This window comes from Dermacentor andersoni, chromosome 3, assembly GCF_023375885.2.
Source record: "Dermacentor andersoni chromosome 3, qqDerAnde1_hic_scaffold, whole genome shotgun sequence".
In the NCBI taxonomy this organism is placed as follows: Eukaryota; Metazoa; Arthropoda; class Arachnida; order Ixodida; family Ixodidae; genus Dermacentor; species Dermacentor andersoni.
This window is the reverse complement of record NC_092816.1, coordinates 29,447,564-29,473,803: the sequence shown is the minus strand read 5'-3', so window position 1 is coordinate 29,473,803 and position 26,240 is coordinate 29,447,564. Positions and strand designations below refer to the sequence as shown.

General features: G+C 45.3%; 1 protein-coding gene across 5 annotated transcripts in view; it reads left to right on the top strand.

Annotated features, from left to right (window-relative positions):
• HPS4 (Hermansky-Pudlak syndrome 4 protein) overlaps positions 1-26,240 on the top strand; it is a 48,661-nt gene that overhangs the window by 3,194 nt on the left and 19,227 nt on the right. For 2 of the 5 annotated variants that reach the window (XM_050168174.3, XM_055065162.2), the window contains exons 2-6: positions 18,592-18,733; positions 21,787-21,883; positions 23,073-23,213; positions 24,883-24,990; positions 25,657-25,788. In XM_050168174.3, the coding sequence (XP_050024131.2) occupies positions 18,592-18,733; positions 21,787-21,883; positions 23,073-23,213; positions 24,883-24,990; positions 25,657-25,788 (620 nt within the window). Of the gene's footprint in view, positions 1-13,912; positions 14,624-14,658; positions 14,779-18,591; positions 18,734-21,786; positions 21,884-23,072; positions 23,214-24,882; positions 24,991-25,656; positions 25,789-26,240 lie in introns of those variants that run through there. The other 3 variants (XM_055065160.2, XM_072287115.1, XM_055065164.2) reach the window with 3 other exon arrangements.

The window sequence follows — 26,240 nt, the reverse complement described above, 5'->3', positions numbered from 1 at the left end:
GTTAATGTGTAACACACGCACACGCACACACCCGTGCACTGGGTGAAGTTCCTGAAGAATGCAAATAGCATTAAAACAGACTTGAAATTGTCAACAGTGCGTGAACAAGGGTATATATCCTCAGCCTGGAGGCAACGTTCCGACACGATGAATTGTCTTCGTTTCTATGTGCTTTGTACGTGTCTGTATCTTTCCTACGTAACTGAATGTTTAGCGACGCGTCGAAGCATGTCTATGGGCATCGATTACCTTCGCGTGTCACACACCGGATGTTGCCGCGTGACGCGACACATAACCGATAAGGCTGAATCTTTCCCGCGAAACGTTTCCACGGAGGAAAGTGCAGTTCCTCAACTTATGTTTGGTGCCAGAAGAATGAGAGACTCTGGTATTTCTTGCCCCTCTCTTCCCGTTTCTATTCTGTGCATTGTACTTACACACCTGTTATCATTAGCCTTCTACTGCCGTGTCCAATTGCGCTGCTTCGAACGCTTTCCGCAAACGTCGAGATTAAGGTCAAAAGTGCACTAACGAGGAACACTGGATCAGTTTATATGGATATCGTTATTCTTTCAAAGCTTTCTTTTTCATTAATTTTGCGCTAGTAGGTTGATTATCACGAGAAAAAAAATGAAAGTGAAAAATTCTGTTATTTTTAATTTCGCGCCAAAACGCAGCGCCGTGACGTTAATGTGACGTCATATATTTCAAGTTATTTTCTCGTATTTGGACCCTTGTGGTTCGGTAAATGTTATTGAAAACTTGCTATGTTCAGTCTTTCACTCATTTAGAGCACAATTTAGTCCATCTTTATCGATAGCAATTTTACTAAGCCTGAGCAGACGCCGTCGAAATACGTGACATCACAGAGAGATGGTGCGGAAACTTCAACATGGCGTCGCCACCCGTCTCTTCTTCTGACGTCTCTTCTGGCATACCGAACCTCGTCTCACGAAATAATTGGGATTTATTTGTATCATAGAAAAGTAGTTTAATAGTAAAGCCGAAATATTTTTTCTCTTCAGTATTTTTTTAAAGGCGCATCAAGGAGAAAGATAGAAACTTAGGGAAAAACTTCAATTTGCGCAAAATTAAAAGGAAATGGAGAGGCTGGTACGTACTTCCTCGAGGAAGAATGAGGACCGAGCTATTTCATTCCCTGTAACATTCAGATTCTCTATACGCGCAATACAGAAAATTCTGAACAGCTGCCACAGCAGAGATAACGCGTTGAAAACAGAAAAAAAGAAGAACGGAAACACGATAGCCGTTATATGGACTGAGTTCCTACTCTGAAGTACAGTACAACGCTTCAGGCGTATAGGCGACAGCAGACCCTTCAGGTCAGCAATATCCGACTGATTACAGCAGCGTCGCCTCATTTAGTTATTTTATCGCTGATATCTCACTAACTTGCCTGACTGTCGACGTTCATTAGGAGGGCGCTGGATTTCCTGGAACCAACAGGCCGTCTAATCGCTTCGCTTCGCCTTTAATCGAGGGAGTAAGTACGTCGAACCATGTACATCGCGCCCGCATTGAACGGGAGCGGCGACGATTAGATGCCATTCTGCCTGCCGCACAGGGGACACTGGAAGCGCTTATATTCGTAAGGCCATACATGCCTGGCCAACTCTACCGAATGTTTCGTAAAGTTTGAGGATTCGGGTTCGTTTGGCGACGTTACAAATGTTGTGCGTCAAATTCTGCGGGAAAAAAAAAAAGATTATTTTACCAGCGAAAATTTTCTGAAGCTCTCGAAAGATGGGACGGCATAAGATTGAAAAGGAAACAATGCACGCAATACAGAACTTGTGATCGTGCCTGCGCCTGTCCCTCGCGGGAGTGCAAAGCGCCGTATGAACGAGAGAGTAGTTGCTTCAAGCGAGTATATTCGGTGTATTAAGCAGGCGAATTCGGCAACAGCAAAGTCACCGAAGAAGTCACTGTCGTCTAGAGAACTATACGTGTTGCTTTTCGATATCCGCTGTCCTCTAGGTTGGCTGCTGCCTGTCTTCTGTGTCTAAAGGTAAACGATCGTTAATAAAGTGCGTATATATCCCACAAATGGCGTGAGCTCAGGGGATACCTAAAAAAAAAAAAAGAACGCGCGATATTCCGCCCCTTGTCGAATTCTCGGGATTCTTGCGCTTGTTTAAATTTCGCAGGTTGGCACGTAGGACGCATAGATACGACATTGTTTCGAACTTAAGTGCTGTCATATTAACAGAATTTAGGAAAACCGGAAATAAAGAAAAAGCCTAAGAACAACCAGCATTTTTTTTTTCGTTTAGCTTACGTGAAAACAAAATTATGCGATGCGAAGGATTTAATAGCTAATTTTATTATTTGAAAGATAACAAAAGATTGTCAAATTCTAATATTACTTTAGATGAACGCCCAGTCACACTGATTATAATAACACTTGAACGGAGAAATTAATTACGGCGAAGGTTATCATAAAGAAAATGCGAGACCATAAATCACTGCGTATGCGTGATAGCTGTGCCCTATCTAATCACAAAATAATAAAGAACACAAAGAACGCACTTCCCGAGATAGAGCCTCCGTTTTCAGTAAACAGTCGTCCTATCTCTGGCCTGATTTCTTGTTTTGATTACCTTGAGTGAATTGGCTGTCTTGCGAAAATTTAGCTGTCACTAGGACTCTAATGTATATCACATAAAAAGACAGCAGTGAAATCGAGATATCAAGTCTAGCTGTTATTTTTTTTCTGTTTTGTTTGTTTGTCTGCTTGCTTGCTTGCTTGCTTGCTTGCTTGCTTGCTTGACTGTTTGCGTTTTTCTTCTATAATGCCTTCCTCTCCCCTCTCCCTTTTCTTTGCCTAGCAGCATGTGGGCTAATATTTAGTACGCCGGATGTGAAAGAAATCGCTTTCTTTCCATCGGGTTCTCATGTCGTAAGCGACTACAATGGCTACAGTTTATCGTGTCGTAAAGCAGCCATGAGCGCCTGGAGAGAGCGCTGGTATGTTTAAAACTCAGCGACCCAAACGCAATTCTCGTACAGCACGGCGGCCGGCACTTTTTCTGCGCCAGCGATAGGCGCTGGGGACACGAAGCTGATTCATTGTTTGTGTCACATCAAAACCAGAGTCTTTTTGGAGATTAAACCGCCTTTTTTGTGAGATTAAAAAAGTTAAGCGATTAAAAAAACGACAAGCACCGGCTGGTTTGATATATGATGCCCAGAACAATCTCTCTCACAACTGTGCGCAGCTCGAGAGAGTATTACTTCAGCTCTTCCTTGCCTAAGTTTATCAAAAGTGACCCCAGTAAATTCTGGAATTGTATCGGCGAAAAGAAAAAAAAAAACGGTATCACATATGCCAGTCGACGGAACCAACGTAACGGATCAGAGGGCCATTGCCGAACATTTCAATGAATACTTCCAGAGCGCGTTTAACACTTCCGTTTCAAACTGTGCATGTAACACGACAGTCTTTTCACATGCCGATGCACCCTTCATTTCTTATCCTGGTGTGGTATCTATGTTACCAAATTTGAAGACCGAAACATCGTGCGGTCCTGACAATATTCCAAACGTATTCCTACGACGATATGCTTTACCCCTTGCGAAATTTTTGGTTATTATTTTTCGCACTTCTTTGCTGACTTCACAACTACCCAGTGATTGGAGGACAGCCCGAATCGTACCCATCTTTAAGAAGGGAGACCGCGCGACACTAGGAAATTACCGTCCTATTTCAATAACTTCGCAATGCTGTAAAATTATTGAACATATCATAGCTACTATTATAACAAACTTCCTCGAAGAACGCTGCATATTGACCAAATATCAGCATGAATTTCGGAAAGGATTATCAACAGTAACTCAACTCGTCACATTACTTCATCCTGTGGCATTGACCGTCGATAGACACGGTAGGATATATATGATTTTCTTGATTTTTTTGCAAACCCTTCAATAAAGTTTCTCATAGTAAACTCATTTTCAAACTTGAAACAATAGGCATTCCACAAATACTAGTTGTCTGGATTTCAGCCTACTTGGGTAATCGCAAACAATACGTTGTACCGGCCACATCCGGTGTAGCTCAGCGCAGCGTGTTAGGCCCTTTTCTCTTTATATTGTATATTAATCAGATTGTTCATGTTGTTCGTCCTGGTGTAGAAATAAAATTGTTTGCTGATGATTACGTTTTGTTCAAAGAAATTAGTTCCAATAACGATTTCAACGATCTCAACACTAGTCTGGGCAATGTACATCAGTGGTGTGTAAAATGGGGAATGACGCTTAACACGAGCAAATGCGTCTGCCTTCCAGTAACTCGCCAAAAAAATCCGCTGTCATATACCTACATTTTAGGGTCTTCACCATTACAAGAAGTAAGTTGCTATAAATATATCGGTGTAACACTCACTTCAAACCTGTCTTGGAATCTTCATATTGATAATGTTTGTTCATCCGCCTTCCGCATGCTTTGTGTCCTTAAACATAAACTTAAAACTGCTGCCACTAATGTTAAGCTGCTCTGCTATACTGCTCTTGTGCGGCCAAGACTGAAATATGCGTGCATTGTATGGGATCCTCATACTAAGCGCAAAATTGATTGTCTTGAACGCATTCAGAGAAAGGCCGTAAGGTTTATTTTTAATAAATCTTCTGCATTAGACTCCTTTTCTGATTTAATGCAAGCAAATGGCATTCCCCTATTACAAGCACAAAGACAAAATTTTATCTTAGAATTTCATTCTCAACTCCTGGAAAATAAACTAGCGCTAGATGCACCAACATTTTTGTCGCCCTTAACGAGCAGGCCCACCCGACACCTCAATGTAAACACCCTAACCTCATATTTTGCTCACACAGACCTATTTAAGTTTTCTTATTTCCCGGGAGCCATTAGTGAATGGAACTGCATTATCAAAGCAAGTGATCAAACTGTGAAGTAACCTTTCTGAGCCTGTATTATTATTGCTTTTTTTCGTTGCTGTTTCCTTTGCATTTGTATCGACTACCCTGTTTGGACCATGAGTCCGCAGTATTATATAAATAAAATAAAAAAATCAGAAATTGAATACTCGCATCTGGCAACAAAAAAAAAACGCTGATGATAAGTACTAAAGTAGCTGTGAACGGCAGAGTCACGGAGTAAGAATTATTGAGGAGGCGAAGCAGCGCTCGCTCGGGTGTCCCACTAAAGCCACGGCGTCGATGGATGGATGGATATATGGATGGATGGTATGAGCGTCCCCTTTGGAACGGGGTGGTGGGTTGCGCCACCAAGGTCTTGTTATTTTATTGCCTTATGTCCTACCTATGTTAAAGAAGAAGAAACGGAAGGAAAACAACCCCATGATGTATTCCCATAACCAAAGTTTCTGAACCCCTATTGTGAACTTAGTTTTTGTACGCCTCCGTTGTTTGACGTTTCCCTACTTCCACCAATATTCCAATCGCCTCTTACTAATCTCTATTGCGGACATGTTTACTTTGCCCCTGCTCTCGCTGAACACAAGGACTTCAAGGAGACCAGTGATTCCTAAATCGACCGCTGGGCAGATGCCTTCACATTGTAATAAAACAGGCTCCATCGTTTCCCTAGCTTTAGAGCAACAACCACATGCTTCTTCTTCTTCTCCATTCAATATTTCAACTATAATGTACAACTGTTCTGGAGTGTACTTATATATTGACATTATTTGTTCTATTGTTCCGTTGTTGTATTTGCACAACCTCTTCTTATTTTTTTTTTTGAACTGCATTTTTTACTTGATTATTGTAAATTTGTTTTTGAACGTATGAATCGTAATACCGCTGTCATGTACGTGGGCCTTTAGGTATTTTCAAGTGGTGTTACTACCGCTTTTCGCCTAAGGGACCCCCAACTGTCGTTGGAAATAAAGATTTGATTGATTGATTGATTGATTGATTGATTGATTGATTGATTGATTGATTGATTGATTGATTGATTGATTGATTGATTGATTGATTGATTGATTGATTGATTGATTGATTGATTGATTGATTGATTGATTGATTGATTGATTCTTATATCTCGCTTTATAAGTGCGTGTACTAAGGCATCCTGCTCTCGCTTCGAAAAGTAGTGAGCTTCCCTTTGAGTTATCATAAATTGTTTCTTTCCTTATTTCGTTTTCTCCCCTTAAGTAGTTACTCGTGGCAGGTTTCTTTTCCATTGCCACCACCCATGAGATTATCTCAGCCTCTCTGATTTTCCGCTTGACGTTATTTGTTGTTGTGTTGCTCCCCATACAGGCTACATACTTGCTGGTAATTACCAGCAAGTATGCAGCCTAGCAAGTATGCAGAACTAGGGAGCTTAAGCTCCCTAGTTCTTTTTTTCCACTGTGAATCAACGTTATTCCTCATCCTGGTACGGCTCCGACGCGCCCCCTGTCGTGAGTCGGCTCGTCTGGAAGGCAAAACGTGCGCGGCGCGCTCTCCAAAGAGGCAATATATGAGACGGTATCGCGATTTTTGTGCGTCCCACCCATAGAAGAACATATAAACGCAGTTTTCGCCGCAGCACAACAGATGGCGCGTCGGACGTGTTGCCAATAGGATCACTATAATCATCACTTTCCTCCTCGCCCGACCGTGACATTATCGGGCCGCCTGCGCGTGCTTTCGTGGCCTAGCCAGATTCATCTCCTGAAATACTTCTTTTTCCGTGGGCAGAGTATTCCTTTAAGGCGGAAGCGATGGGCCAAGTTCGTGTTGTTGAATTTCGCGGCCACAGAGCGGAGCTGATGACGTAAGCGGGATTTCACGGATTTTGTATTACCTTTTTCCTGGTTGCGAAGGGGTTTTATATGTTAGAAGAGTTCCAAAAGCGTCCCAGTTTTTGCTTTACGCGTGCGATGCTCTTACCAATTCAGCCACCGCGGCACCGTCCCAGTTTTGAGTCTTAACTTAGACATATTAATGTACTGAACACATTGTAAAGTCCTCGGTTAGCAAGAATGTTAACTATATGCTCAGAGAGGTTGAAAAAATACACGACACAGAGCCTTAGTGCCGGAACTTTATTGTGGCGTCGCCACCTGGCGCTCGCTTTCTTTTTCTTCTTCTTCTTTTTTTTTACTAAGCCTCCACTTATATGGTAAGACTGACATTATTAGAAATTCCGGGAGTGGAGTTAATGAAGCTACATGAACTTGACATTTTCTTTGAACGCCCCTTTAACTTGCATTCCGTTCTTCTTGGTACTCTCTTTCTATCTCTCTCAATTGTCATCTTCATATGATATCGTTCCTCATCGAGTTGGCGTGTAGGAAAAAAATCGTGGTGGAACCAACGAAAGAACTCCACAGGAGGAAAAAAAAACGGCAATGCACGCCAGAAACGCCAGATTTATAACACCTACAAGTATACAGCGTCATTTCACCTGTTGCTTCATGTTGCGTCGCGTCTTTTCTCTGATACCACCGCACTCGAGACGGTAGTGGGTTTTTTTCCCCCACGAGTCAACACTCTTCATTCCTACGCAGTTGCCCTCGATTGAAATCGAGGTAGAAGCGTCTTGGAGGAGCCAATATGGACCGATCTTCTTCTAGGCGCACATATCTGATACTTTGGGGTATTACACCCAACGCCCTTGACAGAGATGCCGCCAAACAGGGCACGGTTGATAGTTGGGCCCGTAGAGCAAACAATTGGAGCAATAGGTGACGCCACTATCGAGTGTCTAGAGTATCGGCACGATGGCCGCGGTGCAAAGTGTAAGGGGGTCTGGCTGTCGGGTGTGTCAAAAAAGACGAGATTGGTCGATAAGCAAAAGTTGGCACGGGAGTCCGAGTACGGGATATTCCACACGTCACTTCCGTTGTTGTTGACCTTAACAGACGCTGTTGACGGCATAAGTAAGTGCACGCACGCGCCTCCGTGGTTTCTGCGGGCCCGATACGCGCGATCGTTCGCGAGGCAACGTCGCGTATCGCAACTGCGTAAAATCCACGAGACCACGACACCGTCGTGGATCGCCTGATTGGCAGCGGCTTTCGTCAGCTTATACGCTATGTGGGTGGCTGGTTGAAACTCGTTCCGGAGCCCCAGCCAACGCCCGTGGGACATTGTCCTCGATGTTTCTGTGTGAAACTCTACTATATCCCAAGGGCGCCAATACCACGTGAGAGATTGCGATCGTCACCTTCCGAATCGCGCAATAATTGTGTTTGGCGCTGATACCGTCACAGCAGTGTGCTTGTTATCGCATCAGATGACGGCTCCTGAGTGGTCGCCGTAGCTTCAGAGGCCGCGGCGTTTCGTCATCAGTTATCACGCCGATTTCCTTTCTTTTTTTGTCTCGTTTTGTTTTTGAAATCGTAAAAGAGGTGAATTTTATCTCGACAGTGTAATAACTGGCGCTTCGTGACCGATCGCCCCGATAACTGATTACGGTACCCGGCTGTATTCACCGTACAGAGATCTGAAACTTTTGATGATCGATTAAATTTTTCTGGTCAGGCAAGCACAAATGAGACCCTGACAGAAACTTCAGCTTTATATATCGCGACAGCTGTGCGTAGTTGATGATTGCCTAATTACAAAAAGCAAGAAACAATCAACATATATATATATATATATATATATATATATACATTGCGCGCACACACACACACACACACATATGTATATATATATATATATATATATATATATATATATATATATATATATATATATATATATACACATTTAGAATGGAGTCTTAGCTGTCTCGCAGGAAAGAGGGTAACTCAAATAGAGTAATGGTGTAGAATAAGGCGACCGCCTCAAAAAGGCGTTGATCCCGAGTTCGATCACCAGTCACAGACAACTTTTTGTTCAACTACAAAGTTCTTTTTGCTTTTTTCTTCGAGATACCCGTATCGGGTTTTCTTTGTGTAGCTCCGTGCCGCAGTTGTGTGGATGAAAATTGTCCCTTTCGCTAAGCTGTTTCTAGGTTGCGGGCCACTCGTCCCGTCTCTGCGTTAAAGAACCCTAGGTACCCAAAGTTAATCTAGTGCCCTTTACTAAGGCGTCACCCACGCGCCAAGTGCGGCTTTGGGGAGCTAAACTCTACGAATCCACCGAATCAGATCCTCTCGTTTATGTGCTTGTAGGCGCGGGCGTTATATCCCTTTCTTCTTCTTCTTCTTCTTCTTCTTCTTCTGCTCCTCCTTTTAGACTTGCATAAGTTGTTGCTGCACGCATACTATCATCGTCATCGTCAGCCTGGTTACGCCCACTGCAGGGCAAAGGCCTCTCCCATACTTCTCCAACTACCCGGGTCATGTACTAATTGTGGCCATGTTGTCCCTGCAAACTTCTTAATCTCAACCGCCCACCTAACTTCCTGCCGTCCCCTGCTACGCTTCCCTTCCCTTGGAATCTAGTCCGTAACTCTTAATGGCCATCGGTTATCTTCCCTCCTCATTACATGTCCTCCCCATGCCCATTTCTTTTTTCTTAATTTCAACTAAGATGTCATTAACTCGCGTTTGTTCCCTCACCCAATCTGCTGTTTTCTTATCCCTTAACCTTACACCTATCATTCTTCTTTCCATAGCTCGTTGCGTCGTCCTCAATTTAATCAGAACCCTTTTCGTAAGCCTCCAGGTTTCCGCCCCGTACGTGAGTACTGGTAAAACACAGCTGTTGTACACTTTTCTCTTGTGGTATAATGGCAACCTGCTGTTCATGATCTCAGAATGCCTGCCAAACGCACCCCAGCCCATTCTTATTCTTCTGATTATTTCAGTCTCATGATCCGGATCTGCGGTCACTACCTGTCCTAAGTAGATGTATTCCCTTACCACTTCCAGTGCCTCGCTACCTATCGTAAACTGCTCTTCTCTTCCGAGACTGTTAAGCATTACTTTAGTTTTCTGCAGATTAATTTTTAGACCCACCCTTCTACTTTGCCTCTCCAGGTCATTGAGTATGCATTGGAATTGGTCCCCTGAGTTACTAAGCAAGGCAATATCATCAGCGAATCGCAAGTTACTGAGGTATTCTCCATTATCTTTTATCTCCAATTCTTCCCAATCCAGGTCTCTGAATACCTCCTGTAAACACGCTGTGAATAGCATTGGAGAGATCGTATCTCCCTGCCTGACGCCTTTCTTTAATGGGTTTTTGTTGCTTTCTTTATGGAGGACTACGGTGGCTGTGGAGCCGCTATAGATATCTTACAGTATTTTTATATACGGCTCGTCCACACCCTGATTCCGTAATGTCTCCATGACTGCTGAGGTTGCGATTGAATCAAACACTTTCTCGTAATCAGTGAATGCTCTGTATAAGGGTTGGTTATATTCCACACATTTCTCTATCAATAGTGTGAATATGATCTATTGTTGAGTAGCCTTTACGGAATCCTGCCTGGTCCTTCGGCTGACAGAAGCCTAAAGTGTTCCTGATTCTATTTGCGATTACCTTAGTAAATACTTTGTAGGCAACGGACAGTAAGCTGATCGGTCTATAATTTTTCAAGTCTTTGGCTTCCCCTTTCTTATGGATTAGGATTATGTTAGCGTTCTTCCAGGATTCCGGTACGCTCGAAGTCATAAGGCATTGCGTATAGAGGGTGGCCAGCTTTTCTAGAACAATCTGCCCACCATCCTTCAACAAATCTGCTGTTACCTGATCCTCCACAACAGCCTTGCCCCTTTGCATAGCTCCCAAGGCTTTCTTTACTTCTTCCGGCGTTACTTGTGGGATTTCAAATTCCTCTAGATTATTCTCTCTTCCATTATCGTCATGGGTGCCACTGGTACTGTACAAATCTCTATAGAACTCCTCAGCCACTTGAACTATCTCATCCATATTAGTAATGATATCGCCGGCTTTGTATCTTAACGCATACACTTGATTATTGCCTATTCCTAGTTTCTTCTTCACTGCTTTTAGGCTTCCTCCGTTCCTGAGAGCATGTTCAATTCTATCCATATTATACTTCCTTATGTCAGCTGTCTTACGCTTGTTGATTAACTTGGAAAGTTCTGCCAGTTCTATTCTAGCTGTAGGATTAGAGGCTTTGACATATTGGCGTTTCTTGATCAGATCTTTCGTCTCCTGCTATAGCTTACTGGCATCCTGTCTAACGGAGTTACCACCGACTTCTATTGCACACTCCTTAATGATGCCCATAAGATTGCCGTTCATATCTTCAACACTAAGGTCCTCTTCCTGAGTTAAAGTCGAATACCTGTTCTGTAGCTTGATCCGGAATTCCTCTATTTTCCCTCTTACCGCTAACTCATTGATCGGCTTCTTATGTTTGAGTTTCTTCCGTTCCCTCCTCAAGTCTAGCCTAATTCGAGTTCTTATCATCATATGGTCACTGCAGCGCACTTTGCCGAGCATGTCCACATCTTGTATGATACCAGGGTTAGTGCAGAGTATAAAGTCTATATCATTTCTAGTCCCGCCATTCGGGCTCTTCCACGTCCACTTTCGGCTATCCCGCTTGCGAAAGAAGGTACTCATTATCCGCATATTATTCTGTTCTGCAAACTCTACCAATAACTCTCCGCTGCTATTCCTAGAGCCTATGCCATATTCCCCCACTGACTTGTCTCCAGCCTGCTTCTTGCCTACCCTGGCATTGAAGTCGCCCATCAGTATAGTGTATTTTGTTTTGACTTTACCCATTGCCGATTCCACGTCCGTTCATAGAAGCTTTCGACTTCCTGGTCATCATGTCTGGATGTAGAGGCGTAGACCTGTACGACCTTAAATTTTTACCTCTTATTACGTTTCATAAGACCTGCCACCCTCTCGTTAATGCTATAGAATTCCTCTATGTTACGAGCTATATTCCTATTAATCAGGAATCCGACTCCTAGTTCTCGTCTCTCCGCTAAGCCACGGTAGCACAGGACGTGCCCGCTTTTTAGCACTGTATATGCTTCTTTTGTCCTCCTAACTTCACTGAGCCCTATTATATCCCATTTACTGTCCTCTAATTCCTCCAATAACACTGTTAGACTCACCTCACTAGATAACGTTCTGGCGTTAAACGTTGCCAGGTTCAGATTCCAATGGCGGCCTGTCCGGATTCAGGAATTCTTAGCACCCTCTGCTGCGTCACAGGTCAGACCGCCGCCGTGATCAGTTGCTTCGCAGCTGCTGGGGACTGAGGGCCGGGGTTTGTTGTATTCATATAGGAGGTTAGTATAGTATACATCTAGCATATATATATAGGCATACTATACGTGTTTATAAAACGTCTACGAGATGACTTGCAGGTGGCCATGCATACCATGTCGGTGAATTAGCCGGACTTCACACCTGTTACAACATTCTCTTTAGACGCCCGACTAAGTTGACACAAGATAGGCACGATATGAGCACAAGACGTTTTGGAAATCATGTGGGAACGTCTGGGAAACTTCTCTTGTACGGCATAATGTGATCGCCAAAAGTGTCTTGCTCATCTTGTCAAGCTATCTTGCACATGTAGATAAAGCGATGTAGGTGTGTTAAGTTGGTGTAGCCCAGTGAAATGCGTAGAAGGGAGGAACGTCTCCTGGGCATATAGTCTGCAGCCTTACGTTTCTTTCTCCTCTCCTGTGGCGCCGCGCGCGGTATCTGCTAAGCCGGCTAGCCAGCTAGGCTAAGTGCATTGGCCGGTGCCAGCGCGTTGTCGGCGTCTCCAAGACGTAAGAACTGGCACGCAGTGCGGCCGCAAGAGTGTGTGCGCGCCCGGTCTGGGACGTGCCTCAAATGGGAGCCAACTTATCTCGAACCACTCGAATGTGAGCACGCGTAAATGTAGCGGTCGGATCGAGGGGGACTAGACTCTCGAGTCGTATCCCCGGAGGCCTTCCCCAGGGCGCGCTCTTGTTTATTCGGCTGGTGGAAAAGATCGTGCCGTAATCTGACGCACCAAACTTTGCGACAAGAGTTAAGTGCTTTCTTCGGAACTCTTAAAAGTCGCTCAAAATTTTTCTTCCAGGACTCTCGAGCTACGTTCACCGTCGGGCGGCGAAGGAGATCACGGGGGTCGCGCGCATTGCTTGGGACGAGAACGCGCATTTACGGACAGTCGCTTGTGCGAAAGCGGTATATGCGGTACAAGAATGCCATTACCTTCGCGGCGTTAGTTGCAAGTTGGAAGATTTGTTTGACGAATGTGTCTGATCGAGTGCCAATACTCTATACCGAACGTGAGCACGTTCGTAAGGCGCACGCACGAAGTACAGTTTTTTCGGCAGCGTGATTCGAACCGCTGACCTTGCTGTCAGGGCGTTGTATACGCGCTCCCACCCGGTTACGCTGATCATTGAGTGCTGGAGGCTGTATTTTGCACTAAATGACATTTAACACGGCAACATGGAAGAGAGATTGGCTGATAGACAATGCGCGGACCCGAGGCACTTGGGCTTCATAAGCCTGAGCGAGTAATTTGCATGGAAGATGTAGTATCTGTAGTAAATTGAAACTGCTTGTGAGAAATAATAACTATGTGCAGGCATCTTGCCATGAGAAAATGACTAAGTAATGATGCGCGTTCTCTATATAATGTGCGAAATCGCTCTCTGCTTGTGTGTGTGCGTGTGTTCTTTTTTTAGTTTATTCTTTAATTTGTTCTGCTCAACTGTTGAAAAATCCCTCAAAGTTGTTATGTGTCCCATTACCATTAAGCTACGTATTACTACTACTACTACTACTACTACTACTACTACTACTACTACTACTGCTGCTGCTGCTGCTGCTGCTGCTGCTATTATTACTACAACAGCTACTACTTACTATTACTACTACTAACTACTGCTACTGCTACCACTACTTACTATTACAAGCAACAACAATAACCCAACTATTACTACTACTACTGCTAATGCTCTGAAACTAGTACTGCTATTGGCTCTCCACCAAGTTCTCGGCTGTTGGTGGGCCATGAACAGAGCTAAGGGAACATAAAGGATGTAAAGGTGGAGGAAAAGCCGGGAACAGCGTGTGCGATGGCAGACTAGCGCTGTCAACAGCGTCCGGGCACGCGTGAGCGATACGCTAAGCGTCCGACTGCCGAAGTCGCGCTTATCGGCATGGGAAGGCGCGCCGGTATCGCTAAACCTTTCTTTTATTTTTATTTTTTACTGTGGCACCGTGGAGTTTGCAAGCCATCCGTCACCTTTTGTGAATAGCTGTTTCAGACGGGCGCCCTTGGTAAAGCGACTGACTGTCACTGTATATATACCCGAGTTCTGGGTAATACTGCTAATACCGTACAACCTATTAACCTCGATTAGTTTACATCTCGATCGTCCACTATAGTCAACTCGATTTTGAAAAGTTGATGTGGTTGCATAATGCACGGGGCGCGTGCGATTGTTCGCCTGCTCTCGGGTGAGAGACAATTAAACAGACGTCGAAGATTAGATAACTTGGCGCGGCCTTATCGTCGTTCCCGCTCCTGCCGCTAGTCGACAGAGAAGTGGGCGCGACTCTCGAGCGTGCTTGGCGTGTTTGTGTGCGCGCCGCCAAGCAACAACTGCTGGTCGGGCATCGGAGCAGCTCACAGTGCGTAATGTGACACCGCTCCTTTTCTTTGGCGCCTGTGTATACGGTCACGCCCACATGTCGAACCATGGGTCATGCAGGTTTCCGCACGACATGCTGTTCGGTACGTAATTGACGCCGTGCACTGCGTCGAATGTTGTATAGCTTTCCAGCTGAGGCGGCTGTTCGCTCGCGTGTTATGTCATATATCGTTGCGTGCGATGTAGCATGGTCGCGTCCCGATAACGCCCGTGCGGTCAAGCTTGTGTGAGCGCTCAGGTAAGACTCGTTTGTTCGTGTTTTCTTTTTCCCCTTTCATTTATTTGCCTCTCTCACGATCGCGCCTACATTGATCACTTTGTCCGCATGGCCACCGACGAAGTTCTGCATTGAGTATGTCTCGAAGTAAAACGGGTTCTACTTCGTACCAAATTCCTTTTTTTTTATCTTTTCTTTTTCTTTTTGAAGCCCACGTAAATTGTCCATCACGAGCCGTTTAGACCAGTTCGAGCAAGCCGGAGCCTTGTTCCTTGCAGATTGTGGACATGCTGTCCACGATGATCGGAAATGCGTATACATTTACAACACCCTGTGGTGAAGGTATCTCGATGATGATCGGCATTACGGTGTTTATTCACTTTCGCATACAATGTATTCAGTGGCAGATGTCTATTTCGACTGTCCTTTTTAAGGCTGGCTTCGTACGATTTCAATGTCCTCGTGATATGTGTATACGTTACAGGTATACTATGTATTTGCATGCGACTGAAACGCATCGGCATCCTGTCTTGCAGCTGATGTATCAAGAATAAGTTGTCATGCCCTATAATGCCTCTCGTTTTACTACGTGATGGGTTTCTAGACGTCTGCTATTTGGCTTCGCTTTCTGCGGGAAGTTTTTCTCGCTGTTTATTGACCTTGACCGACACCGGAAATTACTACAACGAACATTGTTCAGGTATTACAAACAGAGCGAAAATCCAGATGTCGGCTATGAGGTTAAAACATTGACTCGGGGTAATTTTACAGCAAAAATTCTGATTCACGTACTGCAGAATTTTTCACGATAGTTTAAATGCGCGCATTGCCATCAGCTGCTTACATACGCAGCTCTAGTGTGTTGTCCGAAGTTTGTCGCGCGTGCTAGGCTTTCTCTCTCTCTCTCTCCTTCGTTTTATTGTCCACTAGAATCCCTGTCGCATGCTATAAAAGTGGCTGCTATTGTATTGCAAAACTAAACGTAACGTACTATGCAGCAGTTTGCTTTTACATGCATGGCCTCTGTCTCCAAGAAGATCTTGCGCGTTGTCACTGGTAATTTTGCGTAATGTCGTGGCTCTCCAAACTATGTCACGGCATGACTCGCATAAGTTCCGTCTTCTTTAAACATATATATATATATATATATATATATATATATATATATATATATCCTTGCTTCAAACACATTCACTGAATAAATGTGCATCCTATTAATCACGAAACCGAAACTATCAATTTAGGTGCCCTTGATGCTTGCCTAAGAGTTGTTGTCAAAGGGGTAATACATTCTACAGAAAACAAGTGATGCGACTTAATCCGGGCTAGGTTTGTATGCGATTCGAGCACAAGCGAAGGTAGATGGTGTTTCAGTTGACGTTAAAGGGGTTGAGACACCAAATTTTGAGGCTATAAAAAGCATGTTGTAGGCTGCTTCCGTATGCAAGGACACCCAGAACGAGGTATTGGACGCTGCAAACATTTCAAAATAATTTTAATTCAGCTCCAAAAAGTCATTAAAAACTCCTTCTCGTAGTCGAGACCCATCGCTAGCGCGGCATTTACTACGTCACAGAGGAGGAACGAAAATATTGACGTCATAGCACACTAGCACAAAAACGTCACGTATGATGAGTGGCGATGAAATGCCGATTACGGAGCCTGCTGAGCCGAGCGACCGCGGGCATAGCCTCCACTATGACCGAGCTACAGGCATATAGAAATCCTTTCTTAATGCAAAGAAGGGGTACGGCATGCAGACACGCACACAAGAGGAGAGAAGTGGACAACACGAACGCCGCACGGCGGCCCGCGAACGGCAAACTGCGTGCGGCGAGTTGCCGTGCGGACGGGCCTGGCCGACTCCGAAAGGGACCAGCAGGATATGCGGCGTTCGTGTTGTCCGCTTCTCTCCTCGCATAGTCGCATACTTCGGCAGCTCGGAGCGGTCTCTCGTTCGCTTGGCCTTTCTCAATGTGAGGGCCCGTCCACGTTACCGGCACGGAAACTTGCCACACGCCGTTTGCCGTTCCCGAGCCCCCGTGCGACGGCGGTTTTGCTCGCGAACGGCGAGATTTCCTTGCCGTCGAGAGGACGGGCCCGGGACCCATTTGTGCGGCAGCTGTACGGCGAAGCGGCCAATCAGCGACCGAGGAGTGGTCACTCTGGCACCGACGGCAGCCTCACCGCCTCTGATCGTTCGGCGCCGCCGATATCGTCGCTAGGCCTTTTCCGGCTCACTTCAAAGCTAAAGCTTACGGCGCTTCGGAATGAATCACCGACTCTCACAAGCCGCAATATTTTCGTACCGTTGTTGTTGCTGTTCGCAATAATTATAATAATCGCGACATGCACTTCGAATCGCCAGTTGTTGACCTCTGCTGGCAGAGCACGCGTATGCGCGAGCAGACGACGCAGCATAGTTTTACGTCACTATTTTTTGTGGCCCACGTGACCAAGCCATGTTGCGTTTCCTCCTCTGTGACGTCATGGTATCCCCCCCCGAGCCCAGAAACCGAAACCGAAATCGCTCGGTAGAATAATGCTATTATTAAATTATTTATCGGATATATATTAATCCCGCTGTGTGTATCGTGCTCCCATCAAGCATGACGCAACGTTTGAATCAACAAACGCATGAACGAAAATTTTGATGTCTCCACCCCTTTAAGAGGAAGGAATGAAGTTGATCAGCACATCTATTGCTTGGAACAGTAGCCTGCCATATCTTATGGTACATTCAGCTGGTCGAGATCGCTCGGAATACATTCAGCTGGTTCTTTCAGAGCGTTCATAGAGCGCTCGGAGGTGCTCTCACCTTCGGTCCTGGAGTGCGATCAAGATCTGGCAGAGTTTCTGTCACGTGGCTCCCGCAGCTTTTGTTGTTGGCACGGCGTTTAGAAGGTATCTGAATCCCCGTAGTTTTGCTTCAAGGTATGTCACTTTCTTTGGCTGGCGAACACGAAATGCGCCGAATAGAAGCAATGTTGGTCAGTGTTCCGTGAAAGACTCCATTTAACGTCATAGACGTCACCGCTTTATTCACTGGGTAAAGGCTAACCCCTGGTGACCACGCACGCTATGGCAACCGTGTATACAGTCCTTGTGTGCTGGTATACAGGGTGATTATTTTTAAGTTTTATGGAATTCTTAAAAATAGCCTGTTGCAGGATTCTAGTTATTGAGCTGGACTTTTCAGAGAGGCGGACATTACTTGCACGAGAAATCGGTACACATATTCAACTAATTAACAAAAATTCACTAATTACCTTTTGAATTAATTACCTTACGGCACATATTGCAATATACTAATTGTAGCCGGTAAGTTCCCAAGCTGTATCTACTTGGAATGAATTTCCAGAATGACACCAATTTGGAGATATGCGCCATCAAACTTGGCGTAAAAAATACATTGTGGTTCCACTTACTTTTTTAACAAAACGCTATTTTATGTATTGAAGTGCGAAAGTAACGTGAAGGCCCATTTATTTCGTTCCACACTTTAAGAAATAATATCTCAAAACTTGTGTCATCCTGGAAATTCATTTCAAGTGGATGTATCGTGTCTTGCAAGCTCACCGGCTACAATTCGTAAATTGCAATATGTGCCATAAAGTAATTAATCAAGAATTTCACTATTGTTTTCTTTGTTAATTGGTTGAATATGTGTTTCGATTTCTCCAGCTCAAGGACACGAATTATGCTTTCTGCAACAGGCGATTTTCTAAAAAAAAAAAAAGTCCATAGAACTTCAAAAATGATCACCCTGTATAGTTTGATATTGTTTCGATACCCGTCTATTAACACCGACACCTGCAACCCTCGTGTGCGCAGTGGAGGACGCCGTGGCCTCGTTGTCCGTTCCCTGGAAATGGGACATCCTGCACCTGTGGAAGCACGGCGAGTGGCTGCGGAACAGGAGGCACCCCGCGACCGCAGCGCTCCTGCAGGACAAGCCCGCGGGCGAGGAACACTCGTGAGTGGCCCTTCCTCACAACGCCGCTCCGCTGATCTGTAGAGCGGAATCTTTTATACTCTAGAACCTGCGTTTAGGGCTAGCGAACTTAATCCCGACCCGCGTCGCCGCCTGTCGGCACGGCCTGCGCAGGGGCTGCGGGTTATTTGGCGAGAACGATAGTGGATTTAACGGTATCCTTGTCGCTCATCCGCCAGATACCTCAGCCCTTGCGAAAAGTAGCTGCCACCTATATAGGCGCTCGACAGTCTGGTCTATAGAATACAGTGAACCTACTGACCCCCGAATTCACAAACACTCCGTGGACACGAAACTCATTCTCGAATCTTCTGCTGTGCATATTTGCTGTGTCTCGATGTCGTGTTTTGTCAAGGGTTGGTGACGCAAGTCGCAGCAGATGTGACCCGACACGGCCGCTGCCTATAGCGTTGCAGTAACGAAACGACAGGGTTATCACAAACATGAAACGGCTAGTGCGGAAGAGATGCCAAAGCGAGGTGAACGACACAGGAGCCGAACTATCCTCTTGCGTTTTTCAGTTTCCTCGAATGAATGCCACTTGATACAGTTCAGTGTCGTGTCGTCCACCTCGCTTATAGTTGCTTTCTAGTTCTGCATTCTGCGCTGTTTGTGTCAGTGAAATACAAGCCGGATAAGCCAACACTTGTACGTCGCAGATACGCACTTGAATAGCCAAAATTTTAGTTATTTTTTGTTTCTTTGTCTCTTTCAATAGACCATACTAGACGGTGTTTCATCCCACATTTTCAGCCAGATAAAGAAACTTGAGTATGTTAACGACCCCGACATGGAAACAAGGCGGAACGTGTCCTATCAAAGGTTGTCGCCACCCTTGTATCTGCTTGTATCGAGACACCCCGTACTACATGGTACCATTGAGTAGTGTCCTTCTTGTATATCCTTCCTCACGGGAAGCACATAGAGTAATTTTATAAAGAAGCGCAACCACCGAGTATATGACAGTACCACAACTCGACTGAACCAGTCACTGCGTCAGTGCTTCTTGTCGACGCCGAGAGTATCCTAACAGGAAAGTTCAGCTCCGAAATATTTAAGAGCGCTGCAAAAGGCGTTCGGCACCACGCTGTTCAATTTTCAGGCGACGCTGCCCTCCTGTCCAGCAAAACAGTGCATGTCCTTACCATAAGATTATGTGTTTGACCTTTCCATAGAAATTCTTTAGACATTTATCACTGAGCTATTGGGTCCAGAGTTCATCAATTGGCCATGAACGAATTCTGTACAGGATATAGCTGTGAAACTTTTCATGCAGCGATGCATGCTGATGTGCGGACCACTGAATAGAAATCTGGAATGGAGTGTCATTGCAATTTATTCATGTTATTTATTTATTTGCATACCTCACAACGTCCGTGGTTGGAGTATTGCGCGAGGCAGAAGGCAAAATAGTTACAGAAGGAAGAAGAGCGCAAGCTAATACAGTACTTAACGCAACAAAAACAGAAAAACTAACAAACTAGGCTCTCGCAAACAGAAGTTAAGCGGAACGAAAAGTAATGAAAAAGGGCACAAAGTTACACAATACCTAATAAAACAGCCAACGAACAAAAAAAAAAAGATATAGAAACGAACGAACAAAGTAGTGGTTATTGAATAATAGATAGTCTATAAACAACCTATAGATGATTGGTAGAATGCGTATAGACAATTAATATGACGTTTTACGAATACACTAATTAGGCGCTCTGCTTCTGCGTTCAGCTACTTCGACTCTTAAGATCAAGTAGTCTCTTAATGATGACGGTGAAGATATTTTATTCAATAAAAATGAGTGCCCCCCCCCGCCCCCTTCCCATATCTTTTTCATGTAGTTACTGGGCCCTATAACGTAAAACTATTCCAATATATTTTTACTCCAATCTCCTGACGTCAAATTTGCGTAATCGCCGACGCAAGCATCGGGCGACACGCACAAGGCTGTCTCAACAGACCAATCAAACGCTCTCCTCATTTATAGGAGGTGACTTTTGTTTGCTTGAAAAACGAATAACATTGCCTACACTGAGCGGCTTGTCTTATCTAATTGGCTCACAAGAGGCGAGGAGCACGCTCAAGTGGAGAGGGATTCGATGGGGCCGAGCGACTACACTGAAAATCGATAACCGGATGAAGAGGGTGGTCCCGGCGTCTGTGATTGGTCCACTTTCCCTTACTTAGCTTACGGTGGCTCGTATACAATCGCAGTGGCATGCAACGGAAGCTTAAAAATGACGATAAAACGAAACCTCAGCAAAGAAGAGTTGGCAGAACGAGGTAGTAAACGTGCCGAAAGTGCTCGAAAACGTTACACGGCCACACAAAAAGTTTTATTACACGCAAATAAACCCATGCTCTCCGGCAGGTGCGAGTAGCCAGTGCCTGAGCGATCGGCGGCAGCCATCTTTTATTCCTTTCGGAACGGGGCAGCCTGCGGCTATTCAGAATAAAATTTAGTTTTGTTCGGCGTATTACTGCATCTTTAACGTGTACACGTCACTTTGACGCGGTGAGTTCTTGCGGTTTTGTGGCGTCGCGTGACAGGCAGGTGAAGTGGGTGCAGCCCGAAAACTTTTGACTAATAGCCGAGGGCTTATGCCGAAAAAGCGTCGAATCAGAAACAACTATTTTTCTTTTGTTCCGTCAAATCATGCGTAATCAATGTGTTCACGTCATATCAGATGGGGAGCTATCGCGGTTTTCGTGACGTAGCGTGACAGAGAGGTGAAGTGGGGGTGGTCCAAAAATGTTTTTCGCCAATCACGGAGGGCTGACTGCAGAATTGGAATAGAAAAGTTTTGAATAGTTTTGCGTTGTAGCACCCACTGTCTCGAACGGCAGTAAGAGGGAAGGGGAACCTGGAAGCGGTGTGTTAGATTACGTTTCCGAAAGGTTCTCCAGGGCAACGTCCACGGCACGGTGGAGGTCCTTGGATTCTCTTCGTGTATACTGTGGGTCCATACTCTTTGTCTGTTTCTCCATCCCCCAAGTTGCCAGCGGTCTCAAGCTCTTGCATTTTTTTATCTTTCTCTCAGTCTCGACGATCGCATGCTGCTCGTGTACGACCGAGACTTGTGCACCAAAGAAGAAGACAACCCGAGTGACGCCATCGTCTTCTTTCACCCGGCCGATGTAAGTCATGATTTTGCCGCTGAAGTCCGCCGTTAGCTGACATTCACGTTCTTACCTTCGACCAACTAAAATAAGGACGCGCGACTAAAAGCTGAGATAAAAATAAAATGCTTAACGAGTGTCCCTGCTCTTGTAAAATCTACAGCACGCAAATCACCCTGACTGCACGTGGCATGCAGTCGGTGAATGTACAGTCGAGTGCAAAAGTCCAGAGACCACAACATATAAAATAATAATAATAATAATAATAATAATAATTTTCTAGCACAGCCGTGCAACGTGAAATTGTATAAAAGCATGGCGCTGGTCAAGCAGCCGCACGTGGGCCGTACACTTGATTCAGGCCTTTATGCCTAGGCTGAGAAGAAAAGAAGAAATTCAGCGGCAACTCTGGTCCCTAAACTTTTGTGCTCGACCGTACATGGAAATAAGTCCCCCTTCTTTTGCGTGGCCTCCGAGATAGCAGTGGACGCACGCCTGTGCGTGCTAATACTGATAATTTTTCCCTCGCTGCCCGCACTGAAGCACTGAAGCGTAGGGCTGCTGTGTCTGAGGAAACCGTGTGACGCGGGTTCGAATCCACCGAGCAACGGGAAAATTTTGAATGGTTTTTCAAATGTTCTTGACGACGAGGTAATCAAGCAGCTCTGCATAGCGATGAGGAAGCGGATGTCCAGTTCAAGCTCTATATCTACAACAGCCCCTGTGCGTCCGCCTGGCAAGAGTATATGTACACGAATTAGCTTAAACTTTCTCCTTCTAACGTCAACGGGGCCTTAATTGCAACCTTAAAGGACATGATCATTTTCGACAAAATATGACGTTTTAATTTCAGCAATTCTGTGTGATTACGCACGTGTGCAGAGGCTTGTAGCCTTGCTTTGGTTAGAAAACAATGATTGCTTCAAAATTTTAGAAAGATAAATCGAAATCAATATTGTAACGCCTGAAGCCCCCCCCCCCCCAAAAAAAAAAAAATAAGAAAGAAAGCCTGAAGATTATAGACAAATCCGCGTAGCGTCCAGCATTCCCAGTACCATCGCAACGCTAGATGTCCCTGAAGTAATATTTGCCGCCCCCCCCCCCCCCTACACACACAAGCTCTATTGCGTTAACGCAACACCGTGTTCGACGCCAGGTCCGTACTTCTCTGATATCCTGGGCGCGATCTCTTGCGGCGTGTGCGCAGATGGCGCTGGAGCAGAAGTGCGACCTGTGCTGCCAGCTGGTGGGCGTGGTGCACTTCTTCAACTCGTGCTTCGACACGCCCCGGGCCATTGAGTTGAGGAGCAGCAGGGTCGCCGTGCGAGTGCTCGACAACTACATCGTCGTGAGTATACACCGTTATTGGGGGTCCTTGTTTTCTTTTTTTGTTGCTTGTATATTGCTGATGCTCGTAGTTTTGTCATTCTTATCACTGTTGTTATCGGCGGTCGTGTCATTTGTGTGTGCATGATAGAGAGAGCGAGAGAGAGAGATGCAGCAAAGAGAGGGAAGACAGGGAGTTCAACCGGACGACCGTCCGGTTTGCTACCCTACGCTGGGGGTAAGGGAAAGGAGGAATATAACGAGGAAAGGAGGGACAGAGAAGGAGCACTGCGCGCGCACAGCCTTTCCAGTGACTTTTAATTGATAGGTGCAGGGTGATGTGCACTTTTATGAATAGTACTAGTATCAGCATTCAAGCGCTGATAGCAGCGCGAGTTTGGAAAGGTAGTCCAGAGAATAATGCTCTGTAGAAAGATGTCCGGCCTTAGGCGCCATATAGATAACTTCAGTATCACAGTGCGCATGTTAGCAGTAGAACAATATGGCAGCGTAATAACAACGTACACACAAGGGTCGTTATAGGTCAAAGATTTATTTTACATGAGATTTTATTTTAATGAGGCGTAGTTGCTAAGAGTGGTCAACTGCGCACGTTATTGTGCACGTAAATGCGTACGCTCGCAGACTCAGCAACGTGTGCGAATTTTCTTTTACTTTGTGTTAACTTATCATATTTTTCGTCCTAGACCAAGCAGGTTGTCTCGTCTCGTTTATTCAAGCTTTGTAAATTGTTTCTGTGTTGACACGCGTTTTACCCGACAAAACATACTATTTCGTACACCCACAATTTGCACTATTGTCATGCCACTCTCTAACTTCCATTTATTTCCCGAACAGTTGGGCTCTAAATTACCACTGAGATGTAGAAAGACTAGTTTATTGTTGCATTGATTGGTTGATCGATCTATCGGATAGGTTCACTGGCACAAGGCAACACAACGGACTATGACATTTACGTCGCAGATTGTAAGGCCTCGAAATAATTTTGACCACCTGCTGTTCTTAACATGCGCCAAAAGTTCGCTATGCGAACTTAGAACCTAGTCTGTAAACTCGTGCTGCGGAGTAGAGTGTCGTAACCACCGAGTCACCCCTGCTAGCGTGAACGTATAGCGTCGGCACGGGTCTCGCAGCTCTCTCGGATTAAACTTTAAATTGTTGCTTTTCTTTTTTCACCAGATGTCCATATGCGTTACTTGAAAATCGCGCTCACCCACGGAACTGGCTCAGTGGGCTGCTGTGTGAGGTCATGGGTTCAATTCCCAGCCGTCGCGATGGCCGCCATTCCAGTGGGGACGAAATGCAGAAACAGTTCGTGTACTTAAAGTACCATTCACCGGGTCTTAACGCAAATTTTGGCTACAGTATGTCGGAAGTTGCGGGGCGCCTTCTAGGGAGCTTCTTTTTTTTTTACCGTAATAATTTGTTTAATTGATTCGTTGTGAACAAATCATAGTACATTATTATTAGAATTTGAACTCCTTTTCGCGCCGTGCAGCCTTTAGATACTTTGCAGGCACCATTGCCGCCGCGTGACGTACTTAAGAGCCGCAGGTGCGCAAAATTATTCTGGACTCCCCCACTAAAGCGTCCATCATAGTCCTTGATTTGCTTTGGGAAGTTAAATCACGTAATTTAGTTCGACTTAATATCGCACTTCTCGATCGCAGATCCTTGGCGCGCCCAAAAGTTTCGCGAACTACGTCCTCCAGCAGCAGATGGACTTGTTTGCCAGACTGCTCCGGTTTTACCACAAGGGACTGGCAGACATGAAGAAGGTGGGTTCCAGCAGTCACTTCCTTGTTTCATCGTGGGAAACGAATCCAACACTATACTAGACAAGTTGCCTGCCTCAAACCTACAACTTAGACGCTGCCGATGGCTGAAAAGTCGACTTCACGAGATAACACATTCTACTCGGGTCGACGTTCTTCTCGTTTTATTCTTTTTTTAGAAGGTCGAGAGGAATGTAGTATGGACAAAAAAGAAACTACACAACGCTTCCAACCTTCAATCTCGACGTAACGCGTTTCTCACGTGGCGTGACTTGCTCTCATCGTCGCTCTCTTGGGTTGGTACCGTTAGTTTCACTGCAGCAAACAGCTAAATGCGAAACAATAATCAAAAGACAAAGAAAAAAAAAAGCATCCTTCAAAATTTTTCTGGGTCACAAAAGACCACGTTACGAGAAAACATATCTAAATACGTTATGTCACACTGATGCACCGGCGCTGAAGTATCGGTGGGTTAATTCCAGAAGGTAAAGTTCCACGTTCATTTTCTTTTATACAGTAATAAACCTTTTCTCAGCAAATGAATTCAATCACAGTTTTGAAATAACACTTGATCGTTCTAAGCTAACTTAGTGACACCTTCTAGTGACCCCAATGGTTTCGGACTGGCATGACGCCATTAAAGCGTCGCTCGGATTTTGTGAACTGCAGGTCTGTTCCAGTGGCGAGCCGTTCGCTGAACGAGTGCGGGAGTTCTGCAATTGCTGCCTGCCCGTGTGCTGCGGTGCGAGGGACCAGCTGTCCAACCTCTTCCGGGCCGTGCCGACGCTGGAGCTACCGGAGGTAAGCGTCCCTTTTATCTGCAAGGACTGTCTTTTATTCTGTCGTCGAACAGTGCCAGCGTGCTTCGCACAATCACCCGAGTTCTCGTTCGGGAAACACTTCAGGTGGGAGTCTCTGCAAGGTTTTTTTTTTTTTCGTATCGCGGCTTTATTGACATCGCGGGACAACATTAATAAGAAGTATTTAGCTAAGGTGTATGCTGCGTCTCGCCAACTGAACGTGGAACAGCGAAGAAAAAAAGGGGAAAAGTTATGCAGAAACCGTCCACGATGGTACCCAGTCAGCCCGAATGTGAACCGGAAGAACGAACGAGACAACGAGTCCCTCCCCTCTCTGCGGCCCTATTTGCAGCCCGAGAACGCGCGCCCTTTCCCTCGGCGCCATCCCTCGCCTTCCCTGAGTTTCTTCGTTGAAGCCGTGGACAACAGACGCATCCACTTCTTGATCTCCCT